Source organism: Cotesia typhae, unplaced genomic scaffold, assembly GCF_013202065.1.
Source record: "Cotesia typhae breed Kobodo isofemale line unplaced genomic scaffold, CoteBio_Ctyphae contig_48, whole genome shotgun sequence".
In the NCBI taxonomy this organism is placed as follows: domain Eukaryota; kingdom Metazoa; phylum Arthropoda; class Insecta; order Hymenoptera; family Braconidae; genus Cotesia; species Cotesia typhae.
Window position 1 is genome coordinate 8,923,472 of NW_027423756.1, and position 15,631 is coordinate 8,939,102.

At 28.6% G+C, this 15,631-nt stretch overlaps 4 protein-coding genes across 6 annotated transcripts; 2 read left to right on the forward strand and 2 right to left on the reverse strand.

The window, feature by feature from the left end:
- Positions 1–286: 286 nt before the first annotated feature.
- LOC141530040 (uncharacterized) lies at positions 287–3,806 on the forward strand. Of its 2 annotated transcripts, none has more exons than XM_074246894.1 (5): positions 287–682; positions 895–1,354; positions 1,435–1,713; positions 1,787–2,112; positions 2,209–3,806. In XM_074246894.1, exons 1-5 carry the CDS (start codon positions 585–587, stop codon positions 3,065–3,067), a joined length of 2,022 nt encoding a protein of 673 aa, XP_074102995.1. In that variant the 5' UTR covers positions 287–584; the 3' UTR covers positions 3,068–3,806. The 2 variants fall into 2 exon arrangements, with proteins under 2 accessions (XP_074102995.1, XP_074102994.1); XM_074246893.1 differs by having other exon boundaries at positions 288–682; positions 895–1,360.
- A 155-nt stretch (positions 3,807–3,961) lies between these two features.
- LOC141530048 (uncharacterized) lies at positions 3,962–5,603 on the reverse strand. Its single transcript, XM_074246903.1, has 4 exons — positions 5,140–5,603; positions 4,607–4,737; positions 4,370–4,549; positions 3,962–4,292 (listed from the first exon to the last, which is right to left on the reverse strand). The coding sequence occupies exons 1-4, from the start codon at positions 5,479–5,481 to the stop codon at positions 4,151–4,153; spliced, it is 795 nt and encodes a 264-aa protein (XP_074103004.1). The 5' UTR covers positions 5,482–5,603; the 3' UTR covers positions 3,962–4,150.
- Positions 5,604–5,684: 81 nt separating this feature from the next.
- Mfap1 (Microfibril-associated protein 1) lies at positions 5,685–8,682 on the forward strand. The gene is made up of 2 exons (XM_074246898.1): positions 5,685–5,823; positions 6,167–8,682. The coding sequence occupies exon 2, from the start codon at positions 6,207–6,209 to the stop codon at positions 7,584–7,586; it is 1,380 nt and encodes a 459-aa protein (XP_074102999.1). The 5' UTR covers positions 5,685–5,823; positions 6,167–6,206; the 3' UTR covers positions 7,587–8,682.
- Positions 8,683–9,312: 630 nt separating this feature from the next.
- Khc (kinesin heavy chain) lies at positions 9,313–15,623 on the reverse strand. 2 transcript variants are annotated; one of them, XM_074246890.1, is made up of 8 exons: positions 15,278–15,623; positions 14,518–14,659; positions 14,062–14,235; positions 12,686–13,983; positions 12,456–12,602; positions 11,649–12,323; positions 11,248–11,542; positions 9,313–10,935 (listed from the first exon to the last, which is right to left on the reverse strand). In XM_074246890.1, the coding sequence occupies exons 1-8, from the start codon at positions 15,428–15,430 to the stop codon at positions 10,856–10,858; spliced, it is 2,964 nt and encodes a 987-aa protein (XP_074102991.1). In that variant the 5' UTR covers positions 15,431–15,623; the 3' UTR covers positions 9,313–10,855. The 2 variants fall into 2 exon arrangements, with proteins under 2 accessions (XP_074102991.1, XP_074102990.1); XM_074246889.1 differs by having other exon boundaries at positions 9,313–10,993; positions 15,278–15,616.
- Between the last annotated feature and the right edge of the window lie 8 nt (positions 15,624–15,631).

Below are 15,631 nucleotides of genomic sequence, written 5' to 3' on the forward strand. Positions count from 1 at the left end.
ATTATTTTAATTAAAGAAAAAATTTTAATTCATATTAGCGCAACGATTTTTGACATTTAATACCAAAAATTTTTTTTGTTAGTTTAATTTGTGATCTATTCATAATATACTGTTAAGTTATTAAAATTTACAATTGAGAAATCACAGATAATATTAAAGTCTTTTTCCACCACTGTGAAATTTTTAAATTAACTTTTTTAATTTTTAATTATTTTGACATAAAGCGCTGCTGTAATTTATTTTCTGAATTACTCTAGACTAATCACTAGATGGCGTTGAGATATTACGCTTCATGACCGTTGGAATAAAAATATAGCTGCAGCGCCAACTGTAGTCTAGAAGGAAACTACAAATAAATTCCGGTTCGCGGTAAAAATAATAATAAATTACCACGAGTATAATTTTTAAGATGGCGGATAGCCGGATAGAAGTAAACATTTAAGGTTAAATTGATGATGTGAATTTTTAATTATTGCCAAATATATTTTATTTTACATCTTTTCAATAGAAATACAATAGAATGTATTTCTTCAATTAATTGATATTGTAACCATTAATTAATAATTTTAATTTTTGTATACATAATGGAGATTGATATGAATTTGATGATAAACTTTGTGCCGATAATCGCGACAATTTTAGCACTTACAATTGCATTTTTTGTCGTTATTCAAGGATTAAAGTAAGTCTCCTTAATAATTTATCAATTACAATTAATAATACTAAAGTTAGTCGACGTTTTGAATTTTTTGATTTTTTTTTTTTTCATTTATTAAATTAGCACTAAAAAATATTTAAAAAAAATTATACTTATAGTTTTTCAAGTTTTTTATTTAACTTAATTTTCATTCAGAATTAAGGTATGTTGCGTTATTATAATTATATTTGTTTCAGACAAAGATGGCCTAAAACTCTCAATTGTTGGTTTTGTAATGCTAACTCTAAGATTTGTAGAACGAGTTTAGACTGGTGGAAATGTCCCAGTTGTCACCAATATAATGGATTTTCAAAAGACGGTGATTACAAGTATGACATACCGGAGCAACGGAGTAGGTCCTTAAATAAACCAGCTGGACATTATTCATTGGGAAATAAAAATCAACAGATAAGAAAAACTAATGGATTGTGTAAAAAATGTAACAGCAATGAAGAGCTCAAAGTTATTGAGTTACGTTCAATAGATCCTCTGCGTTGGCGTCCATCTGAGGTTGAGAGTTTTAAGCAAAGTCTCGATGAAAAATATCCTCTTTGTAAAAAATGTAATTCATTTGTTAAAAAAGTTATACAGAAGCAGACTCATTGGTTGATGCAGTATAAAATGCTCTTTTTTAAGCAGAGGTCCATGGAAATCACTGTAAAAGTATTTATTAATCAATTTCAATTAATAAAAATTTATTGAATATATTATGTAATCATCAATTAATTTTTTTACAGCAAAAAACAATATGGGAAAAGCTTTGTCGTACAATTTTAACATTTTTGAGCGCTGGTATAATTTATTATCCAACAAATCAACAGTTATCAATTATTGGAGCATTGTTACAACTCGTAACGGTAACGAGAGTACATATTACCAAAAGAAATTTTGATTTATTGCTGACATTAATTTGGGTAGGAATTTGTATATTAATGCCTTTTAGTAATATAAGATTACTAAAGCTTAAATTTAAAATTGAGCCGCTTGATTTGGAGTACATAACTGGTTATGGCATTGTAAGTATTAATTAATAATATCCTCACAATTTAAGAGAAAAAAAAACTAATGATTATTAATTATCTGTTTAAGATTGCTGTTTTATCAAGTGTTTTGGGTTTTATTAATTTAACTTCAAACACCCCATCAAACGGTAATGTAAATATATCATTTAAAAAACTAGAATCACCTATAGCTAGTATTAATACTGTCCACAAAGAATTAAATAATGCTGGTTACTGTAACCAGAATAACAGCACTGATACTTCAATCCACAATCAAAAAGAATATTGCAATAAAAAACTTGAAAAAGATATGTCGGTTCGAAAATCACTCGTCAATACAACACATTTATTGATGACAGATACGTCTTTTGACTCGCCAGCAACAATCAAAGCTTCAATGTCACCGTATTTTAGGTTCGCTAATTTTTCTTTATTTTTTTACTACGTTTCGATATTTGGCTTTATAATAAACACATTAATAGATATTTTTTTTTTTTTTTAATTTGATAGAATATGTGAAAGTCAACGAAGCTCAATTTCAAATGAATTTACACCGAAGAATATAAATGTTCCGACAAACATTTCATTTAAAGGCTCTCCAGAATATAATCATAAAAATCCTGAAAAATACGCTCTGAATGAGAGCTTGAAAACTTTGAGTAATTTATCTTTAGACAGCAACCATAAGCAGACCTCAAAGAACTCTCAAATTTTTGAAACCAAAACTTATGGGACATCTAGTCCAGATTTATTTCGCCGAAATTACAAAACTTCTCAGAATAAATTTATTCTAGCGCCACCGAAACTCAAGTCAGTGACTCAAACGTCTTGGGTAGCTGGAGGGTACTGGCAAATGGGAATGGATTCACCAACGTTGTCAAGATCATCAAGCCAGAGCTCCGGATTTGGATCTACTGCTTCAAACCTCGGGCCATCTCGGGAGCCATCTGTCCTCAATGAAGTAGATAGATGTTCTGTAGTATCTGAAGTTTTACCTTGTTATAATGCTCAACGGCAGACCAGTGTTGGTTCAGCAAACTCATTTTGTCAACACGGTCCAACTTATCGTGTAGCAACTCCAGACTTTACTGGATGCATGAGGACCTCTCATAGTCCACCGCCTAATTTAATAATCGCAACTCCTTGTAATCAATCATTCCAACAACAATCGTGTCACAACTATCACATTAGCGATCAGTGTACGAATGATAACATAAGTTACAATATGGTTTCACAAACTCCACAAATATCATCGTGTAACGCTTCTCATCCTATCAGCATTTTGAATAGCCCTATTTGGCTGCCGGCTCTGCTCTGTGGATCTATTATCTTTAACATGGTTGTATTTTGTACCGTATTGTTGCGTTAGTTTTATTTTTTATAATCAAATTCAATTTTTTGAAATACTCACTACTTACACAATCATTGCCACTACAATCAAGTTTTTGATAATTATTTGATGTACATCAATGAAGAAGATTTCATCAGTCATAGAAGTGAATTTCAAGACAATTAAAACTATCATTATAATTATTATTATTATTATTTTATGAAGTATATAAAAAGTATCCAAAACAATTGATTGATAAAAGCGTTTTGCGCATTACACTCCGAAACTTGTGATAAAATATTGTTCGTGTGTGTTCATTAGGATACGTAATTAAATGTAAAAGTCTCCAATGTATAATATATATTATCCATCTATTATTGATCATTTTTTGTGATTACTTTTATTTTATTATTCAAATAAATATTGTTAATTATTTAAATACTTTTTATTACTTAACAATGTTTATATCAATTTACTTGATTATATACAAAAAATACTTATATATTTATATACTTGTATATTTATTAAATTATTATACACATGATCAATAATAGCGGACCAAATTGTTATTCCGGAGACGTTTACATATGTACATCTCTCAAATAGATATAATGCGGGTACTGAATAAAATAATTAAAACCATTATCACTTTTATTTTGTAAGTGAAATAATCATAATTAATTAATATGAGTAGTTTTGATAATAATAATAATTAATATTGTCTTTCAAATACAGCATATTAAAAGAAAAGTGTGCCGAAACTGCATTTTACCCAAAAGTTGGTTTATTTCATTTCATTTTTTTTTTATAATAAATAAAAAACACTTTTAAATTTTTATATTAAGTTTTAATTATTATAAAAATTTATTTTATTTGTTCTTAATTTCTTACAGAAAAAAATCTGTAAAAAGTTAATTAATTTATTAAATTACTAATCGTAATCAACAATAAACTACATTGCTTTTTTTGTTCTTCATTTTATTATGTAATGATCTAAAAAATTTCAATAACAAATTTTGTGTATATAATACACAGACAAAATACGCTAAACATAATTGAAGTAAGAGTCTGAATAAAATACCATTAATAATTTAAACTATTGCTTTTATTTACTTTGATAATTCAATACTGCCCGCAAGCAACTCTTTGACATAAGTCCTTTCCATTGAATTCATTATTAAATGGACTTTTCCAGTATTTATTTAAGTCGAAATTAAAAGTACTTAGATCTGGAGTATTTAGATTAATTCTTTTTCTGTGAAATCTGACCAGGGGTAGTTAAAATGTTTTTAAAACAATTTTTTTTTTTTTTAACTTAGAATTTATTTTTATAATACATACCGTTTTAAGTCAACGGGTAATTTTTTCTTAGTATAGTCACGTTGATAACTAGTTCGTGGTTTTTCATCTTTTTCACAATTTAATTCTTCTTCTACTGCCCTTAAATATTCAGTCATACCGTAACCAGTTAAATTACCAACACTTTTAGTAAAATCTTGTTCTGGTAACCATTTATTAATTCTAAAAATATAATTATTATTTTTTAATTATAAAAAAATTTATCTTAATTAAAAATACCTCCCATTATAGGAACGTAATCTTGGCCCATCTAATCCTTGAGGAATAATGCGGTAAGTAAGATCATACGAAGTAGTGAAATTATTCAAATATAAATTATCTTTTTGGTCATATAGAAGATTATCTGCCCCCTAAAAATAATTTGTTAGTTATTATACAGATTATAATTAAATGATACTGAAATTAAGAGACATCTGATCATTTCTAGAATTTTTTTAATAAACAAATTATAGCAAGAAAATTTTATCTTTACACGGGAAGAACAAGGTGACACTGGATATCGTTCCAGATTATACTGAGTGAAAAAAATTTCAGATAGTAGCTAGTATAATCCAGATTGCAATGAATATAATCCAGATATCACGCAGTATAATCTAAATTTTTCTAGCTACTATCTGAAATTTTTTTTCGCCACAGATATCACTGAGTATAATCTGGGATGATATCCAGTGTCATCTTGTTTTTTCCGTGTAGAAGCTCTGAAAAATTAAAAATTAGATTTTTATAAATAATTTTAGTTAATAATTTCTTACTTTATTTTTTTCTTTATTCTTTTTAGCACTTTCCGATGCATGCTGTGTAATTTTTCTAACGAGAGGTTTAAAATCATTTTTCGTCGAAGTACTCCAATGGGAATCATTATTATTTTCCTTAATATTATATGCAGGAGATCTCAGACGTTCTTCAAACCAATTACCTTCAAGTACTTTTGGTGAATATTTTGGCTCGCTTAATTTTGACCTTTCATTGTAATTATCACCAGTTTTTGCGTCGTTTCTATAAGCTTTGGCTTTTAATTCATCTACGCCGGAACATCCACAGGATACGTCAGATCCTCCAGGATCAAATAATACTGTATTTATTTTACTGCTCATATTTATTTCAATTTAATGATACAATTGTTAATTAGAAAAAGTAATCATTTTTCTATTTAATCCTGAAGTTAGTGAACAACTGTCACTTTTATAATAAAAAACTTTTACAGCTTTTTATAACGTCCGCGCGCTACACTTCATTATCATTGCGCATGTTCATGAAAACAAGTCAATAGTTTCGGCCATTTTACTTTTTTGATCTGTTTAGTTTTCGTCCCACAGATGTCCATGTGTCCTCCATTTTATGTTTTGTGTACGTTTTGTAAATTAGTATTGAGGACAACTGAGAATTTTCCAGCACTAAATAACCATAAAACCTCAAATTGTTTTGTAGTAAGCAAGGTAAGAAATTTTTTACAATAATAATTGAATTAAAATTTGTTTCAAAATTAAATTATAATGCTGAAGTTAGCAGTCAGCTGTCAATTTTAAAAATTTTAATAACAAATCAATTACAATAAAAAAAATACTTCTAAAAATTTTCACTTGTAATTTTTATTAATTTTCGCATATGAAATTTTTTAATTAAATTTTTTTTATAATAATTGCATTATTATAAAATTTCAAAATAATTTTTAATGTCTGCCAACTTCAGTGGCATATAAAATTACATATATTTTTATTGAAATAAAAAAAAATAGCTTTTATAAGTACTTGGTTTATCAATACTTATTTTTTTTTACAGATTTTCATCACCTAAAAGTTTTTAAATAAATACATTCAAGATGATGATGGATTATTTCGTGACGAATAGTGCTTTAGCAGCAGCTCCGATGGGGATACAAAGTACAGCAGGAGCTGTTCCCGTTAGAAATGACAAGGGAGAAGTGTCTATGAAAAAGGTTAAAGTACACAGATATGTATCTGGAAAAAGACCTGACTACGCACCAGCTGCAAGTTCTGATGAAGAATCTGACGATGATGATTTCTTAGAAAAATGTTCAAAGCCGATTGAAAATGATGTAAGTAACGCTATCGTTGATAACAAAGCATCGACATCGAGAATACGTGACGAAGAAGATCCACGGCTGAGAAGATTGACACGTCTTGTCCGTCAATCTGATGATGAATCAGAAACCATTGTAGAAAGACATCGTCACATCCATGAGCCAGAAATTATTGAAACAGAAATGAAGAATGCGCGGGAGAAAATAAAACTCGAGAGTTCTGATTCTTCAGATGATGAGGAATTGTCTGATACTGAAATAGAACGAAGGCGTGAAGCGCTGAAACAGCGTGTGCTGTCTAAGAAAGAAAATGAGGAAGAAATAATCAAAGATGAGGAAGAAATAACAGGGTCAAGTTCGGCTGAAAGCTCTGAGTATGAAGAATACTCGGATTCAGAAGAAGAGTGCGGACCCAGGTTAAAACCGGTGTTTGTTATGAAAAAAGATAGAATAACTGTTGTTGAACAAGAGAAAGAAGCTTTCAAACAACAGCAAATAGAAATAGAGAGGAAAAAAATGGCTGATGAAAGAAAACGACAAACTTTGAGGATGGTTGAAGAAGCCATTCGCAAGGAAACTCAAGGAAGTAAGCCAGCGGACTCGACAGAAAGTAAACTTGAGGACGTTTGTACGGACGACGAGAATGATGAAGTCGAGTACGAAGCCTGGAAACTCCGTGAGTTAAAAAGAATAAAACGAGATCGAGAGGAACGTGAAGCCACTGAAAGAGAAAGATTGGAAATAGAAAGAATCAGAAACTTAACTGAAGAAGAACGTCGACAAGAAGCTAAGCTTAATCCAAAAGTTATCACCAATAAAGCCGCTAAAGGAAAGTATAAGTTTCTACAAAAATACTATCATCGAGGTGCATTTTATCTGGATAGAGATGAAACTATACTTAAACGTGACTTTTCTGGAGCTACTCTGGAGGATCATTTCGATAAAACTGTTTTACCTAAAGTCATGCAGGTCAAAAACTTTGGACGCAGTGGACGGACCAAGTATACTCATTTGGTCGATCAAGATACTACTCAATTTGATTCCCCTTGGATTTCAGAGACAGCCCAGAATCTTAAATTCCACAATAATCAATCTGCTGGAATGAAGCAGTTGTTCGAGAAACCGTCATTGAAAAAACGAAAAGACAACGGTAATTAAATAGTTAAAATTATACAGTATGATTAAGTTTATTAGTATTAAAAAAATAACTTTAATAAATTTTTGAATAAAATAATTATTTAAGACAAAAATAAATGTTACATTAGCATCAATGTAAATAAATGTAAATATTTAAGTTTTTTTTTCTTAAAATAAAAATTTTCGGTAATTAAAAATGTCTCGCTATTCATTATTATTATATTGAATAATGACTATCTAATAATTTAATTTTAAATAAATAAATAAAGAAAAAAATCCAATTATAGCTATTTAAAATATTCGTTTATTATCAGCAAATTATTTCTTTAAAAATTAACAAATAAAATGCACAGTCATATAATTTTTCATCTTTTAAAGTTTTGAGATTTTTTTGTCTTCAATTTATCCTGTAAAATATTAATGTATTTTTTTAAATTTAATTTGAGGTGGATAAATAGGTATTTAAGTTATACAATTAACTTTTTTATGTTTACAGTAAAAATATGAGGGTAAAAAAAAGGCACAAGTATTTAAAATTATTGAAAGCCGGATAATAAATTAAAGATCCACCTCGTAAAAAAAATTTTAATCGGTTTGCACAAATTTGATTCAATCTTTCCTACTAATCATCAAACAAAATAATCGTCAACTCTCTATTGAAATAAATATAAAAAATATAACAATAGTTTAATTTAATCTCGAAGATAAATCCGACAAGCATTGTACGTATGAATAAAAAAAGCAAAAGCTTTTGTTGAAGAATTATTTATTATCAACTCTTCGTTTTCTGACTTTAATTATTTTTCATTAATGGTGACATATGCCAGCGGTAATTGAGATTATGACATAATATATTAATCGGTAGATTGTTCTTTTATAACACCACACAGTATTTATCAACGGATTATTGACCCAAATTTATGGTTTGTGCATACCAAGAGCGAACAAATAGTCTATTATTATTACTATTATTATTATTATTTTTATTATTATTATTATTACATACTGCAAAAATTTATTTAAGTAATTATTTAATTTCTTATGATAATAATAATAATGTCAATCGATTTTATAATTTTGTAACACATTTGATATCAATAAAATTAATATGATTAAGTATCCGCATTCTTATTTGATTTCCCTTTGATATTTTTACTCAAAGGTGCGATACTTATTATTAATAAAAAAAGAAAAAATAATTTTACTGTGCAGACTTGAATTGAAAAATTATAATTTGAAGTACAGTATTGATATTAGCAGTGTGAAACCGTCGACGAAAAATATGTTAATAAAAATACATAAAAATTAGCAGCTTACCCATTTTCGAACATTTTTAAATATTTACATACAAAAATCTTTTCGTATTTAGTTATTTTTATTTTAAATATAAATAAACTTATAAAATAAAATAAAAGAAAAAAATTTGCAAATAAACGGCAAAATTTGTAAATTATTTATGAGATTCTATGGATCATCGCCAGTAATACAATTGATTAATTTTTTTTTCTACCTAGTTAATTGTAAGTGGTGATTAAAACTTACGCATAAGACTTGCAGTTAATTTAGCATTAAATCTTAAATAATAATAATAATAGTAATAATAATAATAACAATATTAATTGATAATAACATACGACACCGCAACTGTATTTTAAATACATTATTAATATCAAGTACACGTGGCTCGTAAATTATAAATTATACAAATAATACAGCGGGCAAAATAATTCTAAAGCACATTATTATTTTTCATGTAATTAATAAGATCATAAAATAGCAAGTCTTAAAAAAATAATTATTATTACAGTAATAGCGACATTCAGTATATAATTATTGCACCAGAGATAACATAGATTCGGATATTTTTTTTTTTTTTTTAGTATTTTTTGTAATCAATTTGTCATTTTAGAATTTTTTTTTCTGTTTTAAATAAAAAATATAATAATAAATAATAATTGCATTTGTCGCATGAACTATGACATTGATATAAATAATTAAATTAAATTGATGACAAAAATGATTAAATAATAAATTGAATTGTGAAGTAATGATAATTAAAAATAATATTATATATTAACAATTATAATGATTATCTAAACTACAGTGTGAGCCTCTAAACAATGAATAATAATTAATAAAAATACAATAGGTATTACGATTAAATTCAAGATGTATAAGCCATACAAAAAAATAATAATCAACAATAATAATCAGGACATTATTTTGTAAATATCATAGAAAAATTAGGGAAAAAAAAAACGGTTTTAAGTATTGAATGAAAAATCGTAAAAAGTAACTAGAACACTTAACATTATTAAGTGAGCCCTTCAAATAATTCAATGCATTAAATCCGTTTTTTTTTCTCCCTAAATTTATTACATTTGGACTTAAGTTGATTATTAACATTTCAAACGTCATTAAAAGTATAACTACTGTCATACGAAGACAGCAATAAAAAATCACGTTTACAATTGTAAATTATATATTAAGCCACAATCATTCGTACAATTCTTAACTGCATGTCAAATCGTTATTTCATTATAAGCAATTCAATCGATCTCAATCTGTCGAACCTGTTTTGTTTTATTTTTATTATTTAAATATTTATATTAATATTATGTATTAGGACTGAAGTGGCTTTATTCAATGTATCATATTTATTAGATCCGATTTTTTGGGTGTTCTATGTTTCACGTGGGTCCAGAATCCATTAACCCAATGATATTAAATTATATTTCATTTTTTATACTAAACGTTCGTTTTTTTTTCTTTTTTTTTTTTCCAAATTTATATTGTATTTTAAATATTTGTGAATCTTGATCGTTTGCATATCAACGTTACAATATGTGCATAATGAAAGCGCACTTACTTTGATTAATAATAATAATGAAAATAATAATAGTAATTTATCGCAAGAAATTAAATAAACAACTTTATAATAATATATTAATAGAGATGTAAATGTGTGTTGTTTCTCGACGTAACACGCTTTCACATTTAAATAAAATAATTTATAAAAAATTAACTATTTACAAATCGATGAGACATGCAGTATTACAGAGTAATTAAAAACCTATCTTAGCAATTAATCTACGCACATGCTTAATAATTATTTTATAATTATCTTTTCTTCTTCTTTAAATTATTTATTTTTTGTTGTTGATGATTGAAAGAAACGGATGGTGCTCGTTGCAAATAAAATGTATTACTTCTAATTATTTCCTTAACAACAATAATAATTATTGTTTGTGGATCATGTTAAACTTTATTTTTTAGTTTGTTTTATTTATTTATGTGTAAGAGTTGTAAATTAAATCCAAATCGGGGATTCGTTTCTTTTCATCGGCAAATGCATTCTTGCGTTCATTTTCTGTAAAAGTGAAGAATTTCGTTTTACGTTCACGACCGAGGAACGTGTAAATCCACATCTAATATAAACACAGAAAAAGGAAATAAATAAATAAAAAAAATAAAATAAAATAAATAATAATAAAATATTAACGTATGGATATTGTTGATAATGATAAATAATAATTTAAACAATATGATTTGTGGCAAGGATAATAAATAATATGAAATTATAATAAAAAAAAATTTAATTAATTTCAATAATTCCAAATACATAAATAATATATCCGTGAAAAATTTACATTTAATTTAAAATAGTAAAATTATTTCTCACCCCTGTTTCCAGTTCGAATAGCATTAACACCACTAACATGATGTTGTCCAGCGCGAATTGGTTTAGCGATTTGTGCGCTAGGTCCACGTCGTGCCAAATTTTTCTGTCTTACTGCTTCCTTAATTCTATCCACCTCATATTGGTATCGTTTACGATCTCGCATTGCACCTTCTTTGGCATCACGTAGTGCAGTCTCGAGAGCTTTAACACGTTCCATAGTGGCTCGTAACCTTTTCTCTAATTTAGGCAACTCACATCGCAAGTCAGCGTTATCTCTGACCAATTGTTTGTGAACCTGAACAAGAATAACGATAAAAAAAATTAGATTTTACGTTGTTGAAATAAATAATCAATAATTTATCGTAAGAGAAAATAAATAATAAAAAAAATAAGAAGCAAACCTTTGTAAGTTGATCGAGATTATTCTCGAGAAATGAAATCTTTTGTTTTTGTGCCAAAGAGCCTCCATCATCTTCATTGTCTTCGGCAATTGAAGATTTTTTTATTCTGACCTGAAGATCTTGAACAAAGAGTTTACGAAGATTGTGAAGAGTTTGGAGCTCTTTAGCAACAGTGTCTTCCAATCCCTTAAGATCTTTTCTAGCTTGTTCACGGCGTTCGTTCATTAATATCAGCTCTTGTAATTTAGCAGATTTCTCAGCTTCCTCTTGTTTCAATCGTTCGTAATCAGACTGCATTTGCTGGTGAGCTAATGTGAATTTCTGGTTGAGATCCTTAAGTTCGCTAATTATATTTTGTTTCTCAGATATTTCATCTCTCAGTACAGCCATTTGACTCAGGTGATCATTGTGTAGTTGATCCATTTGTTCTTTCAAGGCAGCTCGCATTTTCGTCGCAGCCTCTTGTTCTTCGGCTTTTTCTTTGTTGGTGACAGCTTGGACTTGTTCAGCCGCTTTGAGTTTAGCGCATTCTTCACGAAGAGAATCAAGATTCTCTTCTAAACTACGTTTACGTGCCTCTGCTTCTTTCATCGACTCTGAAAGTGTCTGCATACGTGCCTCGTGTTGAGAGATCAATAATCGGCACTCACCAAGTTCTTTTTCATACTCTGATATCTACAAAACATGAAAAAAATATTTTAAAATATTATTTCAATAAATAAATAACTAAACTAAATTATTAGACTTAATTAAAAAATAATTTTATTACAAATAATATATTTGACAACGGCAAAATTTTTTTTTTACCTTCTTATTACAATCCGCTTGGAATGTTTCTAATCCCTGACAACGTTGTACTAAATTCTTAACTTCGGATTTCATTTTACTAATGTATAATCTTGCTACTGTAAATTCTTCTTCTACTTTTCCATTGATATCGGGCGTTATTTGACACTAAATAAAAAAAAAAAAAAAAATAATAATAAGACATTATTCATCATAACAAAAAACAAAAATAATACAAACTAAATGAGTACCTTGAGATTTTCATCTCCGCCAATTGCGACACCAATTTCTCCCAGATCTTTCAATAAATTAGTCAACATCTCAGCAGTTCTTTTACGTTGGTGAGTAGACATGTCACGTAATTGTTGTAACTCAGACATGGTTGAATTAAGAGCAGTTTGTTTAGCCAGCAATTCTTCCGACAAAGTCTCATGTTCTTTATTTTTAATTTCAACTTCCTGTGACTTCTGATCATAATTGACAGCCAATTCTTCGAGCGCTTGCAATACTTCTTTAACTTCCTCTTTAGCGCTTTCAGTCTCTTGGTTAATAGTATTCATTTCTTGTTGTAGCTGTTCGTAGTCACGACGAGCACTGGCAATAAGTTCTTCTTGTTCGTCGAGTTGTTCTTTCAACTTTTCAAGATACTGTGACTGTTGGTTTATTTCTTCGTCCTTTTCATCAAGCTGCTGGTACAATCGTTCACGTTCTTCCTCGAGCTTCTGGCGTTCTTCGTTTGAAAGAGAACCAGCCATAAGTCCGCCACCGGGAATAGCCGGCATAGGTCCGTCATCTTTAACAACGACATTTGGAGGTGGTATTATTACTTCAGGTGCCTCGACTAGATTAACTTGTTCTTCTGGCTTGACAGTCTCTCCTTGTCGCCAGCGTGATAATTCAACCTCTAATTTCTCGACCTTTCCTTTCAACCTTGCAGCCTTTTCTTTTTCTTTCTCATAACGACGTTTCCACTCTTCTGCAGTCAATTCTTCGTTAACACATACAACATTCTTGATAGTCTTAGCACGTTTACCAAAATCTAATGTCGATTTAGTTTCAGATTCATTAAAACTCGCAGGTGAGCAACATATTATAATTGTTGTTCTAGCATTACCACCAAGTGATTCTTGGAGGATACGTGTCAATTTAGAATCTCGATACGGTATGTGAGTTTTATTACCGTCAGCTAACGCAGATATTACATTACCCAGCGCCGACAGGGATTTATTAATATTTTTAGCTTCGTCAAGTACTGTACCTTCAGCACCAGTCTTTGAAACTTTTTCAGAACCCGCCAAATCTACCAGGTACAATTTACCCGATAATTTCTTTTGGTTCTCTAAGTTTTCTTGTTTAACGTTTATTAAGAAAACAGAATGCGAACGAGAACTGTGCTCATTCATATTTGTTACAGCTATATGTCGATTCGATTTTCCCTCTTCAATAACTTCGAATACTTCTTCTGGACTAGACACAAATCTTTCAGTTGCTCCCTTCACGAAAGGAACACGGTTTTTATCTTCATGGACGCTTAAATTTACCTTGGACACTATAAATATTAAAATCATTTTATTATTTATTTATTAATTGGTTTGTGTTGATATTAAAAAAATAAAATTATTTTTACCATCGAGTAGATCTCTAATTTTGTCCATATAAATTTCAAAATAAGAAACTTTAATATGGAACTCCAAATTCTCCTCCATACCATAAATATGATTGAAAATATCGTTAACAATCCTAGGTATAATTCCCTGTTTATTAGCGTCTCCAATAACTCCTTCCATGGTATGAGTTTTACCTAAAATAAAAAAGTATACACATAAATATACACATCGTACGAATGGCCATCATCATTCAACTATTAACTTAGAATACAAAAAACAAAAGAATAGTAGTTTCGGTCTCAGCGTCAAATAATATGTTTGACTTAAATATTTTTTTTAAATCATACTCATAATATTACCAACAAATCAAAAAAATTTTATTATTAAAAATTATTCGTGTTAATTACTTCGAGGTTACTTCTACTATTAAAATTTATTCCAATTAAATGTGCCAAATTGAAAAAATTAAAAATTACCGGATGATGTTTGCCCATAAGCGAAGATTGTGCCGTTGTATCCAGCAAGAACATCAGTGACAATCGATTTAGCAGCTTCATTGTAGACTTTATCTTGTGTTGCATTTGGTTTGAATACTTTATCAAACAGGTAAACTTTACCCTATTAAAAAAATAACAACAATTAAATTATTTCATTCCAGTTAAGTAAATATACAGCTTTAATTAGAATTATAAGCTTACAAAAAAAAAATTACAAACTAATTAATTAAAGAATTATCAATTAACTTCAATAAAAAATCAATAATCAATAATTGTAATGAAGTAATTGAATAATTACAATAATTATTGGGATTAATAATATTAAAAATAATTTTATAAGATAAAATTTATTCTGTCATGTTATTTCATGAGTCATATCTCCGTTAATAATTTAACGTCTGTCTAAAAACTCAACCTACAATCCTTTAGATAAAAAATTTCTCTCAGTAAAAAAAAAATTTTTTTTAACATTGATGTGAATTGGTAAGTGTACCGAGCCTTAAAAATTTAAAACATCTGTACAAATAATAAGATTAACAAAAATAATAATAATTATTATTATTATTAAAAGTAATGCAATGTAATAATAAACGTGTTCAAGTTTAAAACGATCGGAGCAGTGTCTCATTGTATTTGTCAGCTGTGCGCCGTCGCATTTCCAGTAAAACTATCACTAAATAATAATCATCCACATAGTAATATTATTTATCAATTAAAAAAAAAAGAAAATAAAACTTACTCCAATAGATATACAGTTTTCTTCGCCACCGGCGGGAAATTTAACAACAAATTTGGAGCCAGCTTTCTCTTCAGAATCATTAAGTGGTCGAAATCTACAGACAACTCTGATGCTATCCTCAGCCGCAATCTCACGTTCCCTCGGCGTATCCATTTTGTTGTTCTTGTATTATTATTTAATAACACCACGACACGTTTTTACAATACAAATATATACTTATAATAATATATAATATTATTAATTAAACAAAAGTAACGGCTACGTATCACGACTCCTTGACCACGTCCTCGTGACTCTTGACTACGTTTTTAAATAGCATATAGACAATGAATTAAGGAAGCAGTTGACTGTATG

Bases quoted from the DNA above. Each gene is read 5' to 3' on its own strand.
- Mfap1 (XM_074246898.1), top strand. From the start codon at position 6,207: ATGATGATGGATTATTTCGTGACGAATAGTGCTTTAGCAGCAGCTCCG.
- LOC141530040 (XM_074246893.1), top strand. From the start codon at position 585: ATGGAGATTGATATGAATTTGATGATAAACTTTGTGCCGATAATCGCG. The intron at 1,714-1,786 runs GTAAGTATTAAT...TATCTGTTTAAG, and splicing joins ACATAACTGGTTATGGCATT to ATTGCTGTTTTATCAAGTGT. The intron at 2,113-2,208 runs GTTCGCTAATTT...TTAATTTGATAG, and splicing joins TCAATGTCACCGTATTTTAG to AATATGTGAAAGTCAACGAA.
- LOC141530048 (XM_074246903.1), bottom strand. From the start codon at position 5,481: ATGAGCAGTAAAATAAATACAGTATTATTTGATCCTGGAGGATCTGAC. The intron at 4,738-5,139 runs GTAAGAAATTAT...AATTATTTTTAG, and splicing joins AGAATAAAGAAAAAAATAAA to GGGGCAGATAATCTTCTATA. The intron at 4,293-4,369 runs GTATGTATTATA...ACCCCTGGTCAG, and splicing joins TTACCCGTTGACTTAAAACG to ATTTCACAGAAAAAGAATTA.
- Khc (XM_074246890.1), bottom strand. From the start codon at position 15,430: ATGGATACGCCGAGGGAACGTGAGATTGCGGCTGAGGATAGCATCAGA. The intron at 12,603-12,685 runs GTACTCATTTAG...TTTTTTATTTAG, and splicing joins GCGGAGATGAAAATCTCAAG to TGTCAAATAACGCCCGATAT. The intron at 10,936-11,247 runs GTGAGAAATAAT...TCACTTTTACAG, and splicing joins TATTCGAACTGGAAACAGGG to AAAATGAACGCAAGAATGCA.